This window comes from Symphodus melops, assembly GCF_947650265.1.
Source record: "Symphodus melops genome assembly, chromosome: 21".
NCBI classification, from domain to species: domain Eukaryota; kingdom Metazoa; phylum Chordata; class Actinopteri; order Labriformes; family Labridae; genus Symphodus; species Symphodus melops.
In genome coordinates, this window is record NC_136711.1 from 9,964,671 (window position 1) to 9,980,049 (window position 15,379).

General features: G+C 43.0%; 2 protein-coding genes across 3 annotated transcripts in view; both read right to left on the reverse strand.

Annotated features, from left to right (window-relative positions):
- Positions 1–15,379, reverse strand: part of LOC306842289 (heparan sulfate glucosamine 3-O-sulfotransferase 2-like) — a 264,943-nt gene that overhangs the window by 139,049 nt on the left and 110,515 nt on the right. The gene's annotated exons all lie outside the window — the stretch shown is intronic.
- Positions 1–15,379, reverse strand: part of ankfn1b (ankyrin repeat and fibronectin type III domain containing 1b) — a 135,472-nt gene that overhangs the window by 118,991 nt on the left and 1,102 nt on the right. For both annotated transcript variants that reach the window (XM_079372423.1, XM_079372422.1), the window contains one exon: positions 9,763–9,861. In XM_079372423.1, the coding sequence (XP_079228549.1) occupies positions 9,763–9,779 (17 nt within the window). In that variant the 5' untranslated portion in view covers positions 9,780–9,861. The remainder of the gene's footprint in view (positions 1–9,762; positions 9,862–15,379) is intronic.

A 15,379-nucleotide genomic window follows, 5' to 3' on the forward strand; every position in this document is an offset into this window, starting at 1 on the left:
CCTTTAAAAACAGTTTATTTTAACAGCAACAGAGTCACTCTCGCTCTACAGTTGCTTTAACCTTGTCTCCTGAATGACGCGTTGCTCTTCAAATGGGCTTAATGCGCTCTCTTTGTTTTATTACATTTCTAAATGCACAAATACACACTACAGAGGACACACAAATCATCTCCCAAGAGAAAGATGGGAATGATCTGACTGGATGCCAGATACCTTTTATTTCCTCCTCCTACCTCCCTGATTTCTACCTTCTTCTCGACCTGAGTGGTATCCCACCCTCTGAAACACCCCCCGCCCTCCCTGACCGTACATATCGACGGTCGAATGTACTGCGATGCGAGCGAGAGCTGCGGGCTGGACTGAATAAAAGATGAGTGACTGTAAGTACTGGTTCCTGACTTTGAACTTCACTTTAACTCCCGTTACCTCCACCAGACCTTTGACCTTCGATTTCCCATGAATCATTGCTCTCCGGACAGAAGAGAGAAAAAAAAGAAAATACACTCGCGGTTCTTTAAAAATAAAGAAGAGGGCCTGAGGAGCGCTCTAAAGATTCTAAAGGTTTTTATTTTGGTTCCCACACCTACTCGTACAGGTTCCTGCTCTCATCATTGTTTTCCAGCTTAATCCCCTGTGATTAGAGAGCTGATCGATACAGTGTAGCTTACAGAGAGTGCTCGGCTCAGTTCACCATGTCAGTGAGCATCTATACTGTAAGTGTGTGTGTGTGTGTGTGTGTGTGTGTGTGTGTCCTTGAGCAGCAGCTCTCACGTCTCTTTGAACCTCGGCTGGATTTATTCAATTCAGAGACAGTGCTGTCAGTCTTTTGATGTTTCAACCATTTACTATAAATTTCATACTTACAGACTAACCCTTTCTACAGAGCAGACTGTGGATTCTCCGGATTCTCTTTCATTGTGTTTTTTCGACCTTCAAGGTAACTGCAGGATTTGGTTTATTTCGCTGTGCAAATGAAATAAAGCAGCAATGATGATGAAAAATCATGTCCCTCACAGAGTGAGTGTGTGTGGTAAAGTAGCTGTAAGTGAAACTTCAGCACTAAGCGAGCAATGCTGGCTTCAACATTTTCAAGGACTGCAGTTCACGAGTTAGACCTACGTTGGCTGGAAAGTGAAAATGTGCTGCTCTGGCCTCAACGCATTTCATTAGGATAATGGAATATCCAGAAAAGGCCACATTTCAAAAAGAAATGCAAAACGACGAGGTGCAAAGAGAAAGACATAGCTGCAAGAAGCTTCAACAAATGTAAAGCTAATGCACTGCTAATATATGATCGATGCAAAAATAATAATATTTTTTTTTAAAATGGCGATCACAAACAACTTGAAAAAAATGACATGAATGAACCCCCTGAGACATTTACACTTTTTTGAAGCTATTTCCATCAACTTTTTCAGTATATTAACATCACTGCATTTGTTTTTAATATTTGCGTCTGTGTTTTTTAATTTGCCTAGTTTTTTTTATTTTTTTATTTGAACCCTCACCTGCAGTTTATGTGGTCATGAGCTTTGTGTAGTTTTTTTTTAATTATTTAACCAGGAAGAGAATTTCATTGAGATTAAAAATCTATTTTTCAAGAGTGTCCTGGACGAAATCTCTTTTTGGTAGTGGCCAAAAGAACGAGACTGCAGAAGGATGTCTGGGATATAGTTATATGACATTATATATCTATATGTCTTTATAAAGAGTGTTGGGCGATTGAGAGCGATCTGCTGAAAAGCTGCAGTTCAGATATCAAAGCAATGATTGACTGTGAGCTTCACAGTTTCAATAAGCATGATGACGTATTTAAGTTCGGAGCAGACTCAGAAGAGAGAATGAAATCCTGCTTTGTCAGCATGGGGCTTCAGTACCAACACAAAACAAGTTCCTCAACAGAGCATTGAGGAAAATCAAAAGTTTCCTCAAAAGTTGCTCATCAAGCTCACAAAATACTTCCTTTTTTTCGCCCTCTAGCCTCACCACTAGAGGGCGATTGTCCCTCCATAACACATTCCGCCTTATTTCTGTAACACACACACACACACACACACACACACACACACACACACACACACAATCAGCATGTTTTGATGCTAGCCTTACACCTTTTTATCTCACGTCTGATGTCCAGCCGCTCGCACTCCATGATTCATTATGCAGCAGCTCGGTTAGATTTGAACCTCTGCTGTGCTGCCTTCCTCATTGTCATCACTGTCTGGAGTGGGATTAGTCTGAAGCTGTTGTGCGTGTGTGTGCGTGCGTGCGTGTGTGTGTGTGTGTGTGTGTTGAGGTTCGAGATGAGCGCTCTCCAGTGTTGATCACAGCACCTCAGCGCAGGGCAGACTCCGAGTTTTATGACGGTGTGAGGTCCACTTCATGTGGCGCACAGACAGACAGATAAAGTTACACAACAAAACTCAACTCAAACTCGGTACAAGTCTCGAGCAGATGTGAGTTTTTGGAAGAGATTCTGAGATCGTGTTGCTCTCACACACACACACACACACACACACACAAGACTTTCCTGCTATGCTGTTTCACACCGACTTGAAGGATCCGACACCAGCCATTCCCAGAGAAGGCAACAAGACTCTGTCACCTCCAGCCATGCGGCAGCCTCCCGGCTCACGCATGACTGCAGGCTGATGAGAGCGACATGAACAGGCTCCTCGAGGACTAAACTGTGACACACATCATATAAAATTAGCTCACACCAGCGGGAGCGGCACAAACCCCTGTGTGATGTCACTGTCATCAGGGCCACACACATCCTCAACGTGTGTGACCAGAAAAGAAGGCAGCAGCTTCTTTGTGTTCATTTTACACCAAGCCTGATTATTCAGCTGGACTTAATTCACAAACTGGCATGTTTGTAGTTGTTGTTTTAATGGAGCCTGGGGAAATAGCATTGACTGTGTATAAAGACAGAGGAAACAACATCCTGCTCTTTCCAAAAGACTACATTACCCAAAGAAAACAGAAGTCGGCACCGCATCAATTAGAGGAGTGACATAATGACAGCGAACCTCTCATTTGATTCTGTTCTTCCTTACAAGTCGTGTGATTGCTCGGAGACCCCTTCATGGATGTGATTGGCTGAGAGAGAGAGCACACTGACATCATCCTCTTGCAGGATAAGATATTTCTTCCAGCCTGTGTTTTGGTGACTCCCTTTTCATGAATATGGGACAGACATGCAGGCAACAGTTTGGGGCCCCAGGCCAGTAGGGGGCCTCTCAAAGGCGGGACAAACTTTAAACCAAAGCATTGCCTCAAAATGTGCACTTTTTGCCATGACAGTAGGAAACCTCCCTAATAGGGCCCCATCTGACAGCACTTCCTATCAATGCCCTGCTACTGTAAGTGTCATGTGCATTATTGCTGTGAAAATAATAATGGACACTGGTTGGAGGGGCCCCCAATGATTCTTTGCCGAGGGCCCCAATAGAACCTCGAAGTGCCCATGCATCGGGTCACAGTGACGTTTAAACCACGACAATCGTTAAGTTTCTTCTTGACTACAGATGAATATTTCTGCAAGTTTAGATGAAATTCCATCCAAGAATTACTACGTCAACGTCAATTGTATTTATATAACACATTTAAAACAGCGAGTGGCCAACCAAAGTGGTTTACAGTAAAAGACAGAGTTATTACAGAGAACAAATGGACATTAATCCCCTCCCACGAACAGCAAAAACACAACAATAAAGCACACCAATAAAACCCAATAAAAGTGACTTATACACTGCCAACAGCCAAGGTAAACAGCTGTGTTTTTAGTCATGGGTAAGGAGTGGGGGCTGCTGATCTCCTCTGGATTTTAAAAAGGATCGAGGAACGAACAAGATCCTCTGATTAGCTGACCTCAAGGCTCGAGGTGGCTGGTGTACCACAATGAGGTCAGACAGGTATTCCGGGGTCAGCCCATATAGAGGTTTAAGAATCTTAAAATTAATCCTATACCTAAACGGAAGCCAGTGCAGGAAAGTTGCCAGGTGAGGAAAGCACCGGAGTTATGAGCTCACACATCAGTCAGGAGACGAGCTGCTGCATTCCGGACAAGCTGCAGGCAGTTGAGCTCAGACTGGCCGACATACAAGGAATTACAGTAAGCTAAACGAGATGTCATAAGAGCATGGATTACTTTTTCCAGGTCTTTCTGGCTTATAGAGTTTTACTAAGATGTGAAAGTGGGAAGTGTTTCTCCCAGATATTATGATGTCCAAGAGGAGCTGACCTTTGATAAACAGACAGGTAATAAGAAAACATTATCTGCCCTTAGTTGTTGTCTGCACATAGGAATAACAGCATGCATATAAAGTGCTGCAGTGTTAAAGGCTAGATGTACACGTCAACTTGTCAACCTCTCGGTTAAACAGCCCGGCCCCAAATGACCAATTAGAATCCTTCCACAGCAGATACCTGCTCACTGAGGCAGGAAGTGTTTACACAGCTCATCAGAGCAAAGAATACAACTTTATATTTCTGTCAACATGTACAGCATGTGTCCGACGAACACAATCCATCATAAGGCCAATCCAGAAACCATCAGCTGACATTTTACTAAAATGACGCCTTCATTAAAGGGGCTAATTGTAGCAGTTGTAGCAGTCTAGGCTAACTGCACCAGCAAGCATCTTCATCGGCCGTGAAATTCACATGGTCCACAGGAATTATCTTCCCTTTACCAACGCCGACAGGCTTCTACAGATAGAAGCTTTTTTGGTTTCTCGTGCTTACGTGGAGTCTGTGAAGCAGTCGAGAGGCTGGTCGTTTGTTTGTAATAGTTTAATTCTCCATCCAGGCGAGAACGTGCAGAGAACGTCACTTCCTGCAGCTTTTGCAGAAAATCGAACCCAGGTTCCTCAAAAAAGAAAAAGAGAAGGTATACAGGCAACACAGATAGACAGTGAATGTCTCATTTTCAACTTCAGTCAGCCGTTCTTACTGATGGGCGATAAAACACAATTTAATTATATGAGTATGTTAAAAGCTCTTTTAAAGGCAGGGTTGGTCATTTTTGAACCCACCCCCTCCCCTCTGTGCTCCCCCCAAGCCACGCCCCCTCCCTTACTGACAAGCACAACACACCATTGGTCTAGAAATGGACCACGCCTCCTGCAATGGGTAGAGAACGAGCAGGGAGACAGGGAGGCGTGTGATTGGTTCATCAAATTGGCACCTCGCGGCAGACATTGGTCAACGTTTTTACAGGTTTACGGCTGCTAAAGAGGACAGACTTTTCTTTGTTCCTTTTTCAGGACACTTTACATTATTAATGTCTCTGAGGACCTAAAGACAATTTCAACCAAAATCTTCGAAAGTGGATCTGGAGAAAATTACCAACCCTACCTTTTAATGTTTTTAAACAGACATCTGTATGCATGAAGCCATCCAATCACTGTGAGAAATTGTTACTCAACTCCATCTCCGTTCAAGTTTCTAACGAGCGAGCCATGCAGCCTGCAGGAAGTCCTTTATCACTAACAGCTGACTATAGAAGCTGTCTCTCTCAGAGGCTACATTGCAATCAGTAGATTACTGATTGAGTGGAAAATGGATTATTATAAATGTAGTCTTATCAGATTGCTTCCACCTTAACTTTGATTAAATCACTCGGGGGTGGGGGGGTGGGGGGGTGGGGGGGGGGCTCTGGGCAGCTGTTCCAGAAATGAATGTAAAGCTTCCAAACACAGCTTCACGGTGGGTTAGCTTTGCATTTAGCTTGAAGAAAGAAAAGACTTCATGTCAGTCTATACACAGTACAAAGAGCTGACGTTTTGACTCCCTCTGCACTATCGACGTGAAGAACGAGCCGAAAACTTTGATCACAGAGCAGCTCCATCAATCACGTCAGAGCTTCTGTCTCCGACAGCACCGCCATGATGACACCTTTATCCTTCCCCGAGGAAACATCCATCATCTACCACTAAAGGCTACCTCGCTTTACCGACCTTTCAGAGCCCAGGTCACACACACAGAAAAACATCACGGCTAAACTAAATAACACAGGCTTCATGTATGTTTCCGTCCATCAACAGCTGAATCGACTGACACAAAAAGTTCAACTCCCTTAAATGTGACGACCGGCCTTTTCCTCTGTGTTTTGGTTAAATATTGTTCACGATGCAATTTGTATATGCAATTTAAATAACAGGAGGTTTTGGTCTGCTAAGGTGCCACAATACATCCTCATGTTATGTCGATCTTTAAAGCAGTGACAGTGATTTCTTACTCTGCAACATGACAGTTTAGGGAAAGTGTTTGTACACTACTCGCACAAGTGCGACACTTAGAGAAGGTGTTAAACTGTGACGCAGAGGGTTTATAGAGGTTCTGTCACCACACCTGCGTGTTTAAATCAAGCCATGACAGGATGTGTTATGGACTATTAAACACAAAGTCTCATTCTAAATATGCCTCCTTCAGGAACATCTGGCTGATATCACACAGGCGAGTGTGTTTTTTTTAACTATTATTATTTATTTTTTTTAAACGTGTGTGTGTGTGTGTGTGTGTGTGTTTGACGATCAAAACAAATATTCACACCAGGCAATAAGCCTTGATGGAGTTTGGGAACTGGATTTATGGAGATGGTAGGAAACGTTAATGTGAAAAGATGCTCAGAGGCATTTAAACGTGAAGTGAAAGAAGTCGACTTTGCCAAACTAATAAAGTGGAAGAGAGGGCACTCACGTTTAGGCTCTCAATTTAAAAAGACAAAAAAAAAAAAAACAATGGCTGTGTCTCCCTCTAGTGGCTGAACACCCACATCCCTGATCACACACAATTAAGAAGAGAAAACAGACGCGTCCTCGTCATTATGTCAGCCTTTAGCTCGTCCAGGCTGCGTCAACAAAGCGGCAATTAGAATTCGACGAGTGTCAAACAGCTGTTAGCTCTGCTTTCCGCTCAAAGATAAACTCCATTACAACAGTCCTGATTATTATAAACAACAGTGAGTGTGTGTTAGGAAGAAAAGACATGACGTCTGTGTGTGTATACACACGCAGACATCAGGAACACATACACACACACTCTATTGGGTGTGAGTACAGGTGTGTGTGTGTGTGTGTGTGCACAGATATGGGGGTGCATGTAAAGCGTAAATCCTCTCTACCTGTCCGATGACTCACCGGTGAGTCACAGGCCAGAGAGAGGAGGGCAGAGTTGCCGAAGTCAGGAGCGCCTGTCTGTCACGGCTCGGCACAGCGGCAGGTCGTCGTGGCATAACCTCATCATTAAGAGAAGGCCACTGACGCTGGCATAAAGGCCAAGGGGGGGCGTCGGATAACGAGGAGGGTGATTCAACAATCACTGACATACTGTAAATGAATGCTTTCACCTGACAGGTTGAGGTGTAGCGAGTAGGAGGGGGAAGCATGTAGGCACGCATCCCGTTCCCAGGCTCAGTCACAGCTATGAATTATACATTTTTAACATCTACTCGCACTGCTGAGAGATAGCTCTAATGAAGTGACAAGTGACGAGGCTGTGATTCATACACGCATATCTGAGAGCACAGTCACACATGAGCACGCGCACAAAGATAGAAACCAAGACGGGCTCCTTTTTTTTTTTTTTTTTTTTTCTCCCCTGCTTCTATGTGCAGAATGTGTGGAGGAGAGAGGGAGAAGATACAACTGTGGCTCTTATCACACTGAGGCCAGGCACAGCAGCACTGAAGATCACTGTATTTAGAGAAAAGAAGAAAAAACGCTTTTAAAAGATAATGCCCCATAACAAGAGCCCGACACTAGACAGGTAGGTAAACGGGCAGGTGGGTTTATACAGGGGATTTCAGACTGATGCCAACTCATATTTTGTGGCAGGATTATAAACTGATTGCCAGTATGGAGTACTAATTACAGAATCTTGGGCCTAGACTAACAACAGGACGTCTCTATACGTGTAGTGAGCGCTTATTTTGCACTCATCCACCCAGTCCTTTGTCTGTGGTCTGCTTGAGTTTTCTAGAAGAAATAACCGATTCATATCGACCTTATTCTGCTCAGCTGCAAAGCCACACGTACAGACGATGTTGAAATGCTTTTCTGTGACTTTATTGTCGGAGAGATAGGAACGTTGAGAGAGACAGGAAACAGGGAGAGAGACTGAGGATAGATATGCAGGGAAGGAGCTACAGGTCAGATTCGAAGCCGGGTCTACATTGAGGTCTATAGCCTTTCATATATGGGGACGCGCGCACTAACCAACGCCCCCGAAAATCCACTTTCACAGTGTTTTTGAACATTTATTTGTGGCCTGCGTACGTCTTGCCGCACAGAGAAAAGAGGCCCATTTCAACTTTGTGTGTGACATCACAAGTTGAAAACTCCACCTCGAGTCAAACTTTTTGCACAGGTCTGCCATTTCTATTGTGTCTATTGGGGGGGGGGGTCATTGCATTTAAAGAGACACACACACCAAAACAGAGTGTTCTGAGAGAGCAGGTTTCTGAGGTCACAAACTGCTGCTTGATTCATGTTATATTTGGATTAAAGCACAGATCTTTCATTTGGAGCACTGGGGACTGTTTGAAAAGGTGGAAAAAAAGGATATAATATGTCCCCTTTAAAATCTCATCATCTCTTCCAACATAAAAACACAAATTCATTTTAACAATAATATCTGTAATAGAGCCATATCAGCTGCCGGGACCGGCCAACAGCTTTATGAGTCCAGCTCGAATAGACAATCAACAGGAAGTGTGTGTAAGTGATCCAACAAAAAAAACTTGCAGTGTTGATCTTAAGGAGACCCCTCACAAAGGAGGACTGAAGGTATGTAGGGTCAGATAAATCAGTCCCCCATCCCCCAACAGCAAAAGCTCGCCTTCATACAACAGTTTTGTTTTTGCTCCCCCGTGGCATCATTCCCAGGACTCCTTTCTTTCTTTCTTTTTTTATGTCTTGTTGCAAACTCACGTCTTCAAAGCGAGCAGACAACGTCCATAAATGTTTGTGCTCGCAAAGTCAGAGTAAGTGAAGTGTATTTACATACTTGTGTGTGTGTCTCCCCGAAGTTGTGTGTGCAACTGCCGCTGGTGTGCTCAAGGTAAGATGAAGCTTTCTTTAACTTTGGATTCCATTCATGAAAACATTAAAACGCCCTGCTTTTTGCTCATAAAACAGCAAATAACAACCTTCGAAGAAATGCCCAGACAAGCCGAGCTGTAAAGCTGCGAGCACGCCGTCAACCTGTCCTGCAAAAAAAACAGTGAGAGACAATTGGGAGAAGCGCAGCATCTGTTCAGATGTCAGCAGCTGCCAAAAGAGCTGTCCATAAAGCACTGGGCCGCTTTTCAATTTCTGTCAAGATGCTGTATTTTAAACAGGAAGAGAGTCAGTATGATCTTCATGCTCCCACTCAAATGCCCTCCACTCCGATTGCAAGAAAAACTTGAATGAGAATGGAGATGTCATTGCTGTTAAATTAAAAAAAGAAAAGAAAAGAGGAGTGTTTTTAAAGGTTCGGTCTTGAATAAGAACGAAAGGCCTTGGATTGAAGTGTGTGAGCTTTAAAGTGCTGCTGTGTTTCTGCAAGTCTGCAAGGATTTCAGAGACTCAAGAGGGCTGGAGTAATCCGCTTGTTGTGTTTATGGCAGAAAGGCTGCGACACTGGGCAACAACAGAACCAGGAAAACCCAAAATAGATACAGGAAGTCCATTTGGCAAACACATGAATAAGCTGTGTGAACCCAAAAGTGAAAAAAAAAAAAAACCAAACAAACAAAGACATCATCTGACTTACTCTATGAGCTGCTCCATTCCAGCACCCTGGGGCCCTGGTGGCTCCCCAGCTTTGGGTTTGTAGTCCTGTCCTCCTCTCAGTGGGACTCCTGGGTTGCCCCTGGGAACATGAACAGATACACAACGAGTTAGCTTCACGTGTTAGCGTGCGCTCAGAACTACAGCATGTAAAAGGGAGACACATGATGAAGAAGCAGATTAGACTATGCAAGCGTTCACTCGTTCATCAAAGTGGTCAGACGTTTATTTAACAGGTGGCTTTATTGGTGTTTCTGGGAACACATCTCTCTGTCTCTCTCTCTCTCTCTCTCTCTCTCTCTCTCTGTCTTTTTAGGGGCCTCAGCAGGCCTCTCAGATCCCGAGGTGTTGAGTTTCAAAGTTCTCTTCATACAGTGAGATTTATGATGGAAACAGCCAGCCCGGGTCTTCTCTGCTGTCTCGGACTTTCCTGTATGCACTTCACAGTCACAGAGCAGAAATTCTGTCCCTCTCTAAGTAAACATCTCCAACAACACGAAGAAGCACTGAAAGCAAATACATGTTGTCTCTCCATTTTAGGCTCAACTGTGCTGACAAAGACTCTAATTCATTGGCTTCTGTTGGATTATAACATGAGGGTACATCCTTGAAAAAGCTATTTTAGAAGCGTTCTTAACACATGATTTGATTGAGATCTGAACTTTTTTACTTTACACATCAATCCACTTCAGGTGTTTCTACTTTCTACAAACGCTCTTTGGGACAGCCACGCTGATATCCAGTACAACAACACTGGATATGAAATCATTCTTCTCTCTTTCACACAGCTTACGCTTAAGAACCAACCGACACATTCAAATCTCCTTTAAGCACAAGAAAACATTTACCATCTGTTTATTAACACCAGTGTGGAGGGAGCTGAATGTGTGCAGCACTGTCGGATCAAATAGTACCGCATCGTCTTGATATTAAAAAGACTCCAACCTTTCAGTACGCCAATAACCATGACCTTCGACGAGGGCTGCAAATGGGTGGAAAGTACAGCTAGGGAATTTTGAAATTATTCCAAATCGAAAACTTTCAATGGGAATTACGAAAATTTATGGCTATAAGCAGAAAATGTTGGGTAATTTTATCGAACTGTGTCAGATCCAAGCATAAATATAAACGTCCTAAGCAGACATCCATACAAAATAATACAATTAAAAAACATGTCAACAGATTTACATCAGATTTATAAAATATTTTACCCTTCAATATCACCCAAAACATACTTCCCTTCATGTCGTGCGTCCTCTGTGCATGTGACGGGTGAGTAAGCAGTGTGTTATGTGCACGTGAGCGACCAGAAATCTGGTTGTTTTAGTCAAAATTATGCTAAAATATATTTTCCCCAATTGTATTTAAGTTCCCTGTTAAAGGCCAACCTTCCATTTGAGGTGTGTTCCCGTCAATTTCCATTTATTACCATAAATTCCCATTAAAGGCAGGGTAGGTCATTTTCTCCAGATACACTTTTTTAGATTTTGGTTGAAATGGTCTTTCGGTCCTGACAGTGATTAATAATTCAGGCGCTCTGAAAAAGAAACTTGTCATCTGTCGCAGCTGTAAAGACACTTTGACCAACGTCGGCACTCGACCACGTTTTAAGAAACCAATCAAGCCTCTCCACCCCATGCATGGACCAATGCATGTAAGTGGGGGGCGGGGCTTTTGAGGGAGCACAGAGGGGAGAGGGTGGGTGAATACGGAGAGCAGAGAGGATGCTACTTTCAAAATCATGCTCGTTTTCGATAATTACCCAACCCTGCCTTTAATTCCCATGGAAAGTTTCCAACTTTGAAAATTCCCAGGATGTTGCGACCCCGCCTTCTACTCACTCCAGGAAACTGTCTTCTGTGATTTCCATGAATATTGTTTGTGTTAATGTGAGTGAATTATGCAGCGCTGTGACACCTGGGTAAACTGTGTACGGCTGGTGACACTTGTCTTGCCCCGAGCCTGCACGCTCATTAGACAGAACATCTGGTGAGAGAAGGAGACGTGTACTGTAGAGTTGAACCGACGAGACAATGCTCCCTCCATCCAAAAGTGCTGAATGCTTTTGGAAGGTGAACTGCATTTCAATCATAGATGCGCATATCTCTGTGTGCCAAAAAATAAATAAATAAATAAATCATCCGGCCTTCCTATCTCTGCTTTCAGTTGAGAGGAAACGCCTGGCAAAGCTGGAGACAGCATGTGCTGCATTGTGCTGCAAGGTCAAGAAATGCTAATGAACGTACCTTTACGTTTCCTCGGATGTGTTCCGTACAACGACACTGATTGACACGGCAGAGACGGGCATTTTAAAGACGAGCGTTTTACTCGGATTTTCACCGAATATAAAGACAAATGAATCGTGCTGGAAGCATTTGTTGAAGAATGAAATCCTTTAACGCCTCTTTGCCGTGCTTCACGTCGCGTCTGAACGTTTGTAAATGCTCTCTCTTCTTTATTTCTGATCATTTCAGCTTTCATCTCTGGAGGCTTTTCGCCATTTTGACCCTGAAATCCTTACACTGACACTAAAGGGGAATCACTGTCACCTCAACGTGAAGCAGGAGCGTCTGATCAGGTGAACGGAACGTTCTTCTTTAAGATTACAACGTACACAAACACAAGGAGTGACAGTTCACTGTGTACTGTCGGCTCTGAGGCTCAGTTGGTAGAGTCGTCGTCCCTCAATCGGAAGGTCGACGGTTCGATCACCAGCTCCTGCGAGCAACATGTACCATGTGTCCTTGGGCCCCTGCTGCGTCAGGGGCGTATGATCGCGCGTGAATGGAAGTAGTTACTGGATGGCCATCAGTGTGAATGGGTAGGTGTGATCTGCGGTGTAAAAGCGCTTTGATCAGTCAGAAGACTTGAAAAGCGCTATATAAGCTCAAGTCCATTTACTGTCGTCCATGCCCTTGCTCTGGGTTTGATCTTTTCCAGGGAAACAGGCTGATACAGCTTGTGTAACAATGGCACACAATGATTCAGACGACCAGCTGCTAAGAGCTGAAAAGGCTGACAATACATCAAACAGCAGGGGCAGATGTAAGAGTTATTAACTCAATAATGCCCCAACTCGATGACACGCTGCAGCTTAATCCAGCTCTTCATTTACTGATCCGAAACAGCAGATTGTTTTTATCATTATGTACCAATGGTCACCTCTCATTCTCACTCCAATCAGAATATTTACACATGTTAAAGATTCCTCGTGGTTCATGACTCTCTTCATGAAGGTGTACTGTATCCACCCTCTATCCTTCACTCACACCACTTCTCTACCACCTAGTCATGCATACTAATCCATGCTGTGACTCGGAGCTGTGGCCAGCCGCTGCCTTCCTGTCCCATCAAACATGCATATGAAACAGATGTATCTTTGATGTAGGCTTGTTCGTGTTGCCCCGTGTGCATTACTGTGTGAATGACTCTGTGTGTGTGTGTGTGTGTGTGTGTGTGTGTGTGTGTGTGTGTGTGTGTGTGTGTGTGTGTGTGTGTGTGTGTGTGTGTGTGTGTGTGTGTGTGTGTGTGCGCGCGCTGCGAGGCCCTGCGGCTTGAAGCCAGGCTGTGAAGAAGCGGCTGCATGTCCCAACACACACGGAGAACTGGAGGGCTGATCTAGATCAGTGGAAGGACACATAATCAATGCACTAACATGTTGCTCTATATTTTCTTTGAATACATCAGTCATACGCAGAATTGTTGCCACTGTGATTTATGGCTATAGTGTTCCCAAACATACAAGTGTGGATCTTAAATGTCATCTTGAGTACATGAAAAGATTTCTTCAAATCATGTCTTTTTTATAACATTTAGACCTGAACTCATCGTCCTTTTAACTTTATGTTCTTATCATTGATGTAAAACACATTTCACAGTTTGACATTGGGCAGGATGTCCACTTGTGTCGTCCCATGGTAAAGACTTTTTTTGTACAAGAATACCATCATAATAACACATGCTAATAATTACTGTTTAACACAGATGTTTTCATTAGTAAAGCAACAAAAGAGAACAACAACCTTTCAACCTTTCCACGGTGAAACTACACTGGACAAAGAGTAAATGGAGTTTTCTATTGTACAGTGATATTGGAAGAGTATAGCGATTAATTGCGATTAATCGTGCTTTTAATCGCATGTTTGACATTGTTACGAAAAATTGATCGGCTTTCATTTCCTAAACCTTCTGGTAGGTCGAAGGATACAACATGAACTTCTCCAAGGAAAAAGGAACTCGTTGCAGATGAAAATCTGAGTGAAAAAGTGACATGTTTCATGTCATGAGGTGGATTTTACTTTGAAATCGTCAGCTGATCTGTCTTCAAGTTTGTTTGTGTTTTTAAAGTGAAAGGAGACATTTAAAGACACAGCGGTGACCTTCTTTTCCCATCACTGTGACTACAAGAAGACCCATTTGGAGGCTTATGGTGTGCCTAAAGGGACAAAATAGCACGAAAAATTCATTCAGTCAGACTTTAATTAAAAGTGATTAAGTAGTTAATGTTGACAGCCTTCATTTTAATGGACAGAAAATGTACTACCTTTGGGTTTTGGCCTTGTAGCTTGAAAAAAAAAAGTTTTGACTGGATTTATAAGATAAGATAATCCTTTATTCATCTCGCCAGTGGAGAAATGGGATTGCAATAAATATTAGCATTCTGCTCATAACAAGTTTTTACTTAAAAGTTGTTATTCTCATCTTATTATTATTAAAGATATCACTTATTAGATGTGTAAAACATTTATTTGGAATAATTCATAAGATCAGGATGCTTTGATGATATAATCTTCCTTTTTCGGCAATCTATTGTTTTATGTCTGAGCACTGAGTGGATGCTGATTTCTGGATATTTTGCTGGTGTTTTACTTAATGAAAAATATGGCACTTGAAGTTGTGAAATCATGACATATGACTGTGTACAATACAAGATACACATATAATCATGATTCATCTGAGCTGTCGACACTGGCTGCTCTAATAATGACTTACATTGTTTTGATGTGTGATAACATCTGTAGTAGTGACATGAAATAAACCCCGCCACTTTCCACAACCCTTGTGCTCCCTCTTGTCCTCACGAGTCCATGACAGTGCAAAGTGACCCTGATCCCACCTTCCTGTCAACTACACAATGACACACACTTTTTATTATGTCCCTCGTGCAAGCGTTTCCCACCACTCATCGACCCACCTACACACATCTTTTTTCCTTTTCCCCCCAAGACTATTGTGTTATTCACTCTCTATTGTGGAAGCCTGTCATTTCCACATGTGTGTTGGCCATAAAACAGCAAAGAGCCGACTAAAAGCATCCCTTTCCTGACTAGTAGGGTCACAGTTTGTCTCATATAAACACAGGACACACCTTAGCCCAACAGTTTTCACATATCCTTATGACCCCCTTATAGTGCTCTTCTGTCCACTGACACGGTTTTAAAAAGCTATAAAGCAGACTGCGTTTCTTTCATAACTTCGAGCAACATTAACACACTATTTCTAAAATTGGTTTTGACTTTTGTGTAAACTCTGAAATGAGTTTTATTCGTTAAGAAAGTCTTAATAGCACGCTGTACACTAACGCTGGTGTCTTTTGTCTC